The following is a 12,398-nucleotide window of genomic DNA, read 5'->3' as shown; positions in this document are numbered from 1 at the left end:
TAGGGCAATGGTTATCAAACTGTATTCTGTGAAATCTGGGGTTTTTTGGAAGCTTATCAAAGCTCTTCAATAAGGTTTTATTGTTTGTTTTTACTCACATATATACTACACCTTCAACAGGATTCCCAAGACGGAATCCTGGGGGAAATGGCTAATAAAACACAGAATAAAACACAGTTAGCAAGAATTAAGCAACAATAAAGCTAGCGGTATGGGGAAATACAATGTTATTGACTAGTACAGAAAAATAACAGTAGTGCCAGACAAGCCTTGATGGGAAGAAAAATTTGAAAGTGAGAACCAATACCAAGAAGGCCCTCTCTCTAGTCAGCACTTGTCTCACCTCAGATGGAAGGGGCATCCAGAGGAGGGCTCCAAAGACTATCTTATTGAACAGGTAGATTGATGCAGAAGCAGGTGTTTCTTCAGGTTACCTGAAGGTCAGCAGTGGCAGACAGTCTTTCCCTGGTACAAGAATTTACTTACCACCACTGATCCTTCCCTACAATGCACAGTTGCAGTAGATTTTTGGTATGTTTTAGGTCACATATGCAGTTCTAATGGAGCAACAGTAAGGCCTAACAGGACCAGCCAGTGCTTTACATGCAATAGGTGTGTGCCCTAGATCATGCCCCAGATTTCTCTGTAACATGTTTGGATTCCATGGCAAACATGCAGGAGTTTCTTGGTCAACAAGTCAACATGTAAAGGGTTCCCTGGAGACAGATAGTCTGAAAACTGTTGGGTTAGGCCAAAGGAAGTAAAATAAATATTGTGGTGTTTTTTAAGCAGCAGCATTGGTCCTTGTGTGAAGGATGCCATTCTAGAAAAATGTGGAGTGACTGACTATCTAGGGAAGGGGTAGGCAGCCTTTAGCACTCCAACTGTTACAATTCCCATCATCCCTAGCCACAATTTATTGTTGTGGGAGTTGTAGTTCAACAGCTGGATTGCCAAAGGTTGCCTACCTTTGATCTAAGGCTAATCTTTTCTTGTTATTTGGAGTACATTCTTTCAGGCATCACATGGTCCAGAACAGAACTGCCTTTAGCAAGGATAGGATACATTTGAATCAGAACTGTAAGGTCTGAAAATGCAGAAAGATGAAAATGGAAAGCTGTTGACCCAAGGTTACCCAGGTTCATGACTGAGGGCTTCAAGCAGGCCTCTTGGATAATATCCAAAGACTGGACTGATTGCAAAGAGCCCAGTTGTGCTTTCTCCACTGCATTCAGATGTTAACCAGGTTTGTTTGCTTATAGCAGAAAACAGTGTTTCAACATGCTAGTGGATTCTTCCACCATGTTTTCTTTGGTCTCTAGTCTTAATGATCCTTTTCTCGTTGCTTTTCAAGGGTGAAGCTGGTCCCACTGGTGCTCGTGGACCTGAGGGCGCTCAAGGCTCCCGAGGTGAATCTGGAACCCCCGGCTCTCCTGGACCTGCAGGAGCACCAGTAAGTAGCCAGTTCTTAAAATGAGAACCAGAATATGCCTGGCCCTTCCAAGGGCATGAAGATGAAAGGATTTCCAAATCTCTGTTGAACTTTGTTCTGAGGTCCCCTAACCTATAAGTACATTGTTCCACATGGGCATACTTTTTTTGCCCTGGAGCATTCTGTACAATCAGACTACAGCAGGTCACCAATTTGGCTGGTCTTCTGTTGTGCATAATCTAACCCTGGCAGCTTGATAACTGGAATCTGTGGCTGATCTGGTCACCACATTCCTATTAGCAAGGGGAGAAAACCACTCTACCTAAATAAAGGTTTGTCAAAGTATTATCCAACTTGTGTGGCAGAAATCACCTTGATTCCTAGTAGGCAAATCATTTCTGTAGTGAGAGAGCAATTTGATTGCTCTCTTGCATTTGCTTTTTTCCCATCACCAGTAGATACATGCCAAAATATTCCTTGCTTTCCCAGCTGCATTGTTTCAGAAGACACCCAACTAGATGATCCCAAGCTCCCAAGCAATAGGAAGGAATAGAATTAGGTGTAAGTACACAAACCACCAGCAGATGGCAGTGTCAAGGGAGGATTCACACAACCTTTCAGTAGGGGTGTGCAGAACTGGTTCGAATCAAACAGGGTTCGATTCAAACCGACCCAGTTTGACTGGTTAGGATTAGGGCCGGTCCGAGTTAGAACCAAACTAGTCCCGGTCCATTACAGACTGGTTCAAACCAGTTCAAGGGGCTATGCTTGTAAATGGGGATCGGGTGAGGATTCCCCTTTACAAGCAAAGGGAAATCTTGCCTTTAAAAGACTTCTAAGGGGCTGTAAGAGTGCACCTTACCAGCACCAGCTGCTCCTCTAAACCCTGATGCTTCCCCTCCCTCACCAGCAGCGTGGCTCGTACAGTGGTGGCGTGGTGCTGGGGGGAAGCACCAGAGTTTAGAGGATCCAGTGCCAGTGAGGTGCCCTCTCCCCACCCCACCGGCCATCCTTAGAAGCCCTTTAAAGGCAGGCCCCATTCCCCTTTACAAGCATAGTCCCTCGGGCTGTTGGACCGGGTTGAAGTGGTTCGACCCAGTTCGATTGAACAGACTGGACTGCGGATTGGTTCTACCGAACTGGTTCACAGACTGGCAGTTCAGACCGAATTTGAACCAAACCGCTAGAAACAGTCCCGTGTACACCCCTACCTTTAAGTGCATGGCTAGTTCTTTATCTTTTAACTGGGTTATTTTCCACCCACCAAATCAGGTGTGTTGAATAAAGACCAGTGAGGTTCTCTGCTAAACAATACTCTGATGTCCCCTGACCCATAAACAGAAAGTGTATCTGTCCACATATATGCACACAGTCACCCACACTCCTGTCGTCCTCTAGCGTCTAGCCATATTATCAGATATTAAAGTTTGTCTACATTTGGAAATATTGCCAGTTCTCCTTGTATTTCTGTAAGGGGGCAACTATCATGTTATGAGTGGCAGAAATTTTAAAGATGTTCAGGACAGGGAGCTAGATTTTTCTATTTTCATCTTTGAAAAATAGCCTAGTTAAGTAGGCCATAGCAGGGCCTTAAATTATGTGGGGCCTATGATGCAGTGAACATTGCATGATGATTAATCCAGCCCTGCCCCAGATTTGAATGTGATGAGCTAAATTTTTGCAAGTACATGGTGCATACCTGTGTATGCTAATAATTTTATGTGCATTTTAATTTTTTTAATGTACCTCAAAGTGGGAAATCATGAAGGGTGTCTGTAGGATTGTGAAATTGCTGGGGATGTGCAAGGTCAGAGAACAACCCCCTCCCTCACAGAAGAAGATAGATTCCATGGTAAATCAGTAGATGTGCAAAATCTGTTTTGATACTTTAAAAAAGAAAGAAAGAAAAGGATTCTGATAGTGGAGGGAGGGTGGGGCCATAGTTGGAATGAGAGAAATGCAAGCTGCTTGTCCAAACAGAAGTATGGATATTCCAAAAGTGTTATGACCTGTTTAGTAAGGTACTTACTTTCCAACGAAGAACCTGGATGTGTAGAGCTAATCAAGACAGGTTATGCAACAAAGTGTGAATTACACTAGCATTCTCAGTATTTCCAGGTACATTAATGGTATGGTCATTTGCTTTTCTGGATATACTTTAGTTTTATTGAGAGATTATGGCACATTACTGTATGCAGTCCTTGTACCTTTCCCTTTCCAGCTTTGCCATTCTCAGATCACCCATTCCCCCTGTTCCTTAGCTGAAAACAGCACAAGTTCTTCTAAAATCCTTCTTTTCATGGCCTGTTCCTTAGCAATTTGTATAGCCCTCTTGGAAAGAAACAGGGTAAAGATCCAGCAACCATTCATCAGAAGTGTTTTCTTCAGTATATATTTTTTGTTTTTAGGGCAACCCTGGAACTGATGGGATCCCTGGTGCCAAAGGATCCGCGGTGAGTACTTCATTACTTTGGCATGAAAATAGAGAAGAATTTGATAGGTGGAACTGATGTTGTTGAAGAGCTGGAGAACATTCCATCGCCTCTGGTCTCAGCTACACATCACATGAAAGTATTGAGTACAGATCTGTGTTATAGAGTGAGTTATCTAGTAATCTGTTATATTACAGATTAGACAGCCAACAACCTGGATAGCTTTAAGAGGGATTTGGACAACTTCATGGAGGAGAGGACTATCAATGGCTGATAGCTGGAGGCTATAGGCCACCTCCAGCCTCAAAGGCAGGATGCCTCTGAGTACCAGTTGCAGCAGGGGAGTAACAGCAGGAGAGAGGGCGTGCCCTCAACTCCTGCCTGTGGCTTCCAGCGGCATCTGGTGGGCCACTGTGTGAAACAGGATGCTGGACTAGATGGGCCTTGGGCCTGATCCAGCAGGGTTGTTCTTATGTAGATAACTCACTGTATAAAGACATTTTCTGCAATATAGACAAGCAAATTCTAATGTAACACCCTCAATATTACTACAACATTAAAAAAAACAATACAAAGCCTTGCTAACATTTAAAAAGAGAACTGCTATGAACGCATCCTGGCAACAGTTAATACAAGCAGCGAGGGATAAGAATTTTGAATGGTTCTAGTGTATTATCACAGAATGGGCCATCAATGGGCCATCTAGACCGGGTTATTGTATTCCAGCAGTGATTTGGGGAAAGCACTTTTATAAATTCTATTCTGATAACAAACAATCCCCGGTTGAATCTGAAATTATTTTGGACGTTACCTGATTGGCCACCAGTTTCCATAGTGGAGGTCAAAGACTTGACTTCACAATTGGGAGAGGCGGGGAAGGTGCCAGGTCAAGATCCAATACCAATCGAATTAATTAAGGCTAATTCAGACTGGTGGGTGCCTATTTTGGCCTCTTTTTTTCATTTATCTATCAAACCGCTCAAATCCCAAGGGATTGGGGAGTGATTATATTTCCTATTTTAAAGAAAGGTAATAGAGCAGACCCTGCCAACTATCGGCCTGTTCGTCTTTTAAACATAATTTGTAGGCTTCATGTGAAACACCTTTTATGGAAGTTGAAAGACTGGCTTGAAATAGAAGACTGTATAGCTGAAGAGCAAGCATATTTCTGTGAAGGAAGATCCACTTTGGATCACAGCCTAATTAGGATATCAGCAGGCCAAGGAGGCAATAAAGCAGAGGATAAACAATATTGAACATCAAAATGATACGAATATAGCATCTATCTATTTGAACCTGGAAATAATAAATTGTAATTCTGAACTGGCGAACTATCTCTGTCTAGTCTAACAGCCCCCAGTTATAGAAGAGCTTTTACTTTGGCAACATGCAATGTCTTACCTTTGGCTGTTCTGTTCGGAAAATTCTGGAACATCCCATATAATGAATATGTCCATGTGATTTAAGTTCAGTGGAGTCAATTGAACATATATATTTTAAATTGCAAGTTTTATAAGGAAAAACGGAACCTTCTTATTACCCCTTTTTTATTGTCTCTTCCTGGCCGGACTGAAGCATTCTATCTTACTTATTTTCTTTTGGACCAGAATATAGCAATTTGTCTCAAGGTGGCCAAATTCTGCATAGTTGTTGGCAAGATCAGGTACCACCTTTTTGGCCCAGATTTTTTTATCGGTATTAACCATTAGCTTGGCGCAGCCCACTAAGTACCACTGACTAGAAAAAATAAATGGCGGGATAACAAGATATTGTTGATGGAGCAATGTATTATTATGCAGTGTGTACTTTGTTATTGTATCTGGTCTTTGATTGAAATAAAGTCTACTCCTACTCCTCCTCACTATATAGCACATTAAGGCATCTGTGTTTCTTACTTCTACACTGTTCCTTTTCTCGTTACTGTCAACAGGGTGGTCCTGGTATTGCTGGTGCTCCTGGTTTTCCTGGGCCCCGTGGACCACCTGGGCCTCAAGGTGCAACTGGGCCTTTGGGTCCCAAAGGTCAGACGGTAAGAAACTCAGGCAGATGTGGAGCTAATTTTGAATGTTAGAGTGTTTAACTCTCCAGACTAATCACTCAGGGTCTTACTCCTACCCTGTACCTTAAGTGTCTCAGCCTGAAATTGTTATTGGACACAATTTCTCCCTATGTTGATCTTCACATTTTAACAAAGATTTGGATGTGGGAGAGGGTGAAGGGCACCAGTGGCGCACCTAGGACAAAAAGGATCCCAGATCTGAAGGGCTTTGGAGGCCCCCTCCCCAACCTTGAGGCCCCCTATTAATTTTTTTTAAACCAGTGGCACTGCCACTGCTGCTCCTGTTGTCAGGTGGCCCTCCAAATGATCGGGGGGCCTCCCCAGAGCCCCACCGACGCGCCACTTCTCTGTGCCCACCCCGCCAATATTTTCCATCCTCCCCACCGGGGGTGGGGGGTGAGCAGCCAAGTGGAGCAGGCCTCCCACCCAATGGTGGTGACGGTGGGTTGCAGACGCAGCAGCTGGTTGGCCTGTTGGCGGGTGCGCCTGCACAGTGAGTATCAAGCGCCGCATCCCCATGACTGCAAAATTGCACAACAGCCAAGAGCATAATTTGTATGTTGAGTAGAGATGCAGTAAGAATTTCTGATCTAAACTGGAGTATTTCTCCATCTGGAAACACCCATCAAAGGCCACTTTAGCAGTTCTTTTAGATTCAAACTCTCGTAATTCTTTCTCCCATGCTCCAATCCCACAGTGGTACTTCTCTTCCCATATTCCACATACTCTCAGTTCTCTTGCCTCTTACAAATTCTGGCCTTTGGCCTCCCCATCCATTTAAGGGAATGAGCATCTCCTCTACTGTGGAATATCCCTTGGATCAGAATGCTCAAAGGATGCTGCCTTGAAAGTTCTGTTGTTCCTGTCACCAGATCAGCATTCAGAAAGTGGCTTGAAGTGGCCTAGAAATTAAAAGCTTTGGAACTCTCTGAGTCACCTAATATGTTCTGCTTTCTCTCTCTGCAGGGAGAACCTGGCATTGCAGGCTTCAAAGGTGAACAAGGCCCCAAGGGCGAAACTGTAAGTATCCAATTATGTGATTTTATACTAGTGTAACATACAAGTTCTGTTATTCTTTGAATGTATCATTTGCCCTCTGTTAAAGTCCAGCCTTCACAACCTTTATGGTTCACTGGCCCTTAAAAAGCCAGTAATTCATCTATCCATCTATCTATCCAATTTATCTATTGCTCTTCCTGAAGTGGCTCAGGGTAGTTTACATTAAAATAAAAAACACAGAATAAAACAAAATCAAGCAACATTTAAACCAGATAAAATATCATTAAAATTAAGGTTAAAACTAGATATCATTAAAAGACAGGCTGAAGCGTCTCCTGAAGGCCTTCAAGGAAGATAATCCCCTTATATCCATGTGGAGCGCATTCCACATCCTAGGGGCAGCTACTGAGAAGGCCCAATCCCAGGTTGTCACCAGATGAATTGGTGGCACCAGAAGACGGATCCCCCCTGATGATCTTAATGAGTGGTGGTAGTCTTGTAGAGAAAGGCGCTCTCTAAGGTAACCTGGACCTAAGCCATTTAGGGCTTTAAAGGCAATAACCAACTTGGTAAATAATAACTAACTGAGTGGTTGACATATTTTATCCAGCCAAAGGGTAGTCAGTAGCCACACACATTTGCCTGTTACTCTTCTATTTAAAAAGCCCATCTGGATTTCTGTTGCTGCTCTTTCACCACAGCAGAAAGTAGAAGTCCAAGAACTAACTCCCTTAGTTCCAGGAATGATATCAAGTGGGAAAGTTCTATATCGACAGGTCCTGCCAATATGGAGATAGTCCTGTCCACACTCATCCCAGGCCCTGGAAATACTGCTCATCTGGATGCAGTTATTGAACTTCCATAATGAGCCTTCCAAAAAGCTCTGCTTTATATTCTGAATTCACCCCAGGAACAGGCAGGTCATAAGAAGAGGGTGGGTTTGAGGCTGTGCAAGAGGCCTTCTGAAAATCAAAGCTCACAGAAATTAAAAGATTGTTGCTTCACTTCCCCTTCACTTTAAAGTAAGGTTGTGTTGTGAGTTTCTAACTCTTGTGGTCTACTCTACAACAGGAGTGCAGATCTCCTGCTAAGCATTTGAGAAGTCCCCTTGCATTTTATTGAACTCCCCCCACCAAACCTAATAACTCATATCTCCTAGGCAAAAGTGTCTTTCCTCCCACCCCACAAAAATCTTAAGAGAAGTTGCTCCTTAACCATTCTTTTTGTCTCCAGCTTGCTCTAAAATAATGCTTGAATTGTGTGTGTGTGGCAGGGTGCAGGGAGGAGGGAGGTCCTTAATAAAATCCACATACCTCTGACTTCCCCCAAATAACTTTTAAGTAAGTTATTTAACTTTTCCCCCAAATAACTTTTAAGTAAGTTAATAAGTTTTAGCCAAATAACTCCCTGAATAGTTTTCTAAAGAGTAGCTAAGGGAGCCAGCATGAAAGAACCCTAACCTTCTGGCTCCCCTGTAATTCAAGCACTGCTCTAGAATAACCTTTGCAAGACTCAGTAATGGTTTGAAGCTTAACTTACATTTCCCAGTGTCTCAAGTTAGGGAGTTTGGAAAAGAAAAGCGGATATGTACATCAAGCTTAACTTTACATTAAACATAGTTTTGTATATTAATGTGCCTCTTTTTAATAACTTACTGTTCATTCCCACAAATTATTTCAATGTATGCTCTACTTGACCAATCTTATGAGAAGAATCTCTGTGTCAAATTTTGTATTGAGCCTGCTCTTGCACCATATGTAGCTGGTAAATTTATCAGAAAAGGGTCAATCAGTGGTGTAAATGAGTTCATAAACAGCTGTTTGCTGTTCGTGAATCTGGATAAAAGCTGTTATATTGTCCAGTGCATCCATCTGAATATTTAGGTGCATTTTGCTTTTAATTACTGAAAGGTATTTTTTCAGGCTCATTTGGATTTGTGATATATTATTATATATTCAGCATAGGATGAGAACATTAGCTTGTACTAAGTCTAAAATCATATGTCCAAAGTTTTCATCCTATATTCAATACATCCTTAAGTGTTCAGATTCAGCTGAGCCTGAAGAAATAGTCTTTCCAGTAATCTAACAATGTTTGATGCATAAATTCATAAACTGCAAATAGTTGTTGTATGTTTTTAACCCTATCTATCTATCTATCTATCTATCTATCTATCTATCTATCTATCTATCTATCTATCATATTTATATACTGCCTGATATGGGCTTCTCTAGGTGTTGTACCACTGCTTGCGCCAGTTCTGATAACTTTATTAGTGGTACATAATGGGAAAGCAGAGATGTGCCACAAGCACCTATTCAGGCCTGTGAAACAGACATATATGTGTTTGTCTACGTGTGGAAAATGGAACATGCTTAGGTTCAGATGGCATGATTGAAATCCCACATAAGAATCTGGAGCTGACTATACAGTGTGGTCCTACATGGGATTTTTCATGTGTAGGTTCTGTGGAAATGAGACACTCCAGGGACGTGCACGAATTGCGTTTTGAGATGCGATTTGATACACATCCCTTGCCCCTTTAAAATGGAGGAGAACAGGTGCATACCTGCTCCTCCGCCACTTGCTGCCACTTCCTGAATCTGTGGCGCTCCTCCACGCTATTTTCACATACTGGCAGTGGCACTCTCCCCCAGCTGTCCCCATGCAATGCTGGCACACACATGGTCTCCACACATGCGCATATGCACCTGTTCTCCTTTTTAAAGGGGCAGGGGATGTGTTCTGAATTACATCTTGCAACACTATTCGTGCACATCCCTACTATATGTGGATGTCTGGCAGGCCTGGAGATGAGACAAGTGTTCACAGTGGGTGAGCAACCACAACCCTATTCTCCCCCACACCCCCAACATTACCTTTCCACACATGTAGCTGCTAAGTTCATCTGATATTGATCAGTTGCTAACTGCTCTCCACTGTGGAGAGTTCCACAGGTCAGTTGTCTGAAAAATAATTGTATTGCATCGTATTGATTTTAAATTATAGTCCTATTCACATGTTATGTTCAGCACTTGTACAATCTGTGTACAGTGTACACAAGTACAGTATCTGTACACAGATACAGTTATTCACATGTTATGCTGAACTCAGATATAGCAATATACATCCTGTCTGAATGCAGGTATAACATAATGTCTGAAAAGGGCTAATATGTTGATTTCATTGGATGCTAGCAGGAATTTGTACCTTTGTTAGATTCCACACTTTTTGGTAGTGTGGACCTCATACATTGTATGCAGAAGCATCGCCATCTAAAATAATTTCAAGTAACAGGTCTGGGAAAGGCCCCTGCCTGAAATGTCAGAGATCCACTGGCAGTCAAAAATAGGCAATATTGGGCCAGCTGAATCAATGGCCTGGCTCCCAAGTTGCTAAAGTATACCTGGAGGTGTGGTGAGGGTCCTCTGTGCCCTTCCCTCTCTCTTGCATTTGGGGTTGCTTTGAGGGAAACAGAGAGCTTATCTTGGGCATAACTAAGCCTTCCCTCCTGCTGATTGATCCCTTTGGCTGTAAAGTCCATGCTGTGAGTGGCCTTGGGTTTGGCTCACACCACAGCAAACAATGGCTACCCTGTTGTATCTGAACTCTCTGCCTTTTATGCCTGGACACTGATGCCATTCTCTGCCAAACACTGCTTCATTAACCAATCTAAATGGGAGGGAATGGAGCTCAGCAGGTTGGCATCAGTGACCCTTAAAGAGTTCCTTATAGCAGTGTGTTTGCACCAATAGAAGGTCCATTGGTTTCCATGAAGCTCTGCCAGCTGATACCAGACATTTATCTTGCTTGTCAGTGTCCATAAATGGGAGCCAGCTTATTCCAGCTGTGGGTCAGGACTTCCTCTGCAATCCATGCCTGTACCGAACCATGTATATCTTAGCCTAGAATAATTTAGCTGGCCTTGCTTTTGTACCAAGCACATTTCCAGTGATAAAGACCATTGGGGAAAGAGCAACTCAGATCTAGTCCCTGTCTGGACTGAAGCCCAGTCACAATCTCTTCTAGTTTAATAGAATCACTGTTAATATCTTTAGGGCTCCAGTGTGTCAGGCACTGGAAAGCCCCTGCTGCAAAGAGCTTACAGTCGAGATTAACAGTGAAAGGTTAAGGAAGGAAGACAAAGCAAAGATGGGAACCTCTGTTTTCTGCTTCCCAAGCTGTACTCTCATTGCTCATCAAGATTATATGTCTGTTCTGGTCTGTATAGTTTTCTCACTGTACTCTCTGAGTACCTCCTGGTGATGCCCAAATGTCTGCTTGGACACAGCAACTAGGTCTTTGGCATACAAAGGTGAAGGAGTGAGTTAAGTAACTAAGCATCTGTATTGTGTGATTCTTCCCCTTTAGGGCCCTGCAGGTCCTCAAGGAGCTCCTGGACCAGCTGGTGAAGAAGGCAAGAGAGGTGGCCGCGGTGAGCCAGGAGCTGCAGGTCCAATTGGGCCACCTGGAGAGAGGGTAAATCATACTATTTGGCGTAGTACCTTCTTGTCTGAACAGCAGAGCACCGTCCCCTTTGGGGAAAGCCATCGGCCTCTATGGTATGAGTCCCAAGCAGGGCAAACCTGGCTATAAGACTCATTTAGAAGGCTGCCTAGGAGAGCAATTTGCAACGGGTGGCATTATTAGTGGGCTTTTTAGATAGAAGTCTTATGCCTTTCTGGTATAGCACACATAAGGTACTGCTTTGCTTCTGCTCTGAACATGTGTGGTGGAACAAGAAGACAACTGGTTGTTGTGACTGAATGAAAAACTGCAATGAAGCATTACTAGTGGCTCCAGAGAACCAGGAGGAGAGAAAGTACTAGAAAGTAGGTATAAGCATTCATTTTTGGAAAGAATACAAACCTAAGTTAATGGGGCCCATTCAATTCAGGTTCTGTGCATTCTGAAAAGACTGCAGATGTGCACAAACGTATGGGTATGTAGTTCATTTCTGAGACCCCTATTTGTTGTACCCATTCAATTGTGCTCTTATAAAAAATGAATTTGTTTTTCTTATCACAACTGTTGTTTTCCACCACCACCAAGATCAGCAGAAGCAGAAGCTGCAATGTACAGCCACCTCTTGGTGGGCACCATTTTGAATGCTCATAACCACTCTGGGATGCAGTGTGATCATTGGATTGTATGAATTAAAAACAATGGCTGCCACCATGCAGAAATGTGATGCTGTCACTGCAGCCATTTTTGTTTCCTACACTGCCCCAGGATGACAGTGCTTTCTGCCATTTCCATCCATTTCTGACAATGGATATTCAAGATCACAACTGCCTGGAAGTGGCATTTCATCTCTTGCCATTACCGATAGTTGGAAGCAACAGTTAAATCAATTTTTTAAAAAGTTTAAATGCAAGTGATGAGGGGAGGGGTGTTTCAGAAATAAATTGGGTCCCTCTGAATGGGCCCCCCAAAACAATGGTACAAAGCCAAATGGGCCCAAAATGAAACCCAA

At 43.0% G+C, this 12,398-nt stretch overlaps 1 protein-coding gene across 3 annotated transcripts in view; it reads left to right on the top strand.

Annotated features, from left to right (window-relative positions):
• COL2A1 (collagen type II alpha 1 chain) overlaps positions 1-12,398 on the top strand; it is a 137,781-nt gene that overhangs the window by 53,691 nt on the left and 71,692 nt on the right. For all 3 annotated transcript variants that reach the window (XM_053298390.1, XM_053298391.1, XM_053298392.1), the window contains 5 exons: positions 1,355-1,453; positions 3,841-3,885; positions 5,795-5,893; positions 6,890-6,943; positions 11,294-11,401. In XM_053298390.1, coding sequence (XP_053154365.1) covers positions 1,355-1,453; positions 3,841-3,885; positions 5,795-5,893; positions 6,890-6,943; positions 11,294-11,401 — 405 coding nt within the window. The remainder of the gene's footprint in view (positions 1-1,354; positions 1,454-3,840; positions 3,886-5,794; positions 5,894-6,889; positions 6,944-11,293; positions 11,402-12,398) is intronic.

The sequence above is a fragment of the Hemicordylus capensis genome, chromosome 2 (assembly GCF_027244095.1).
Source record: "Hemicordylus capensis ecotype Gifberg chromosome 2, rHemCap1.1.pri, whole genome shotgun sequence".
Taxonomy (NCBI): Eukaryota; Metazoa; Chordata; class Lepidosauria; order Squamata; family Cordylidae; genus Hemicordylus; species Hemicordylus capensis.
The sequence above is the reverse complement of the archived record's forward strand: the minus strand, read 5'-3'. Positions and strand labels throughout refer to the sequence as shown.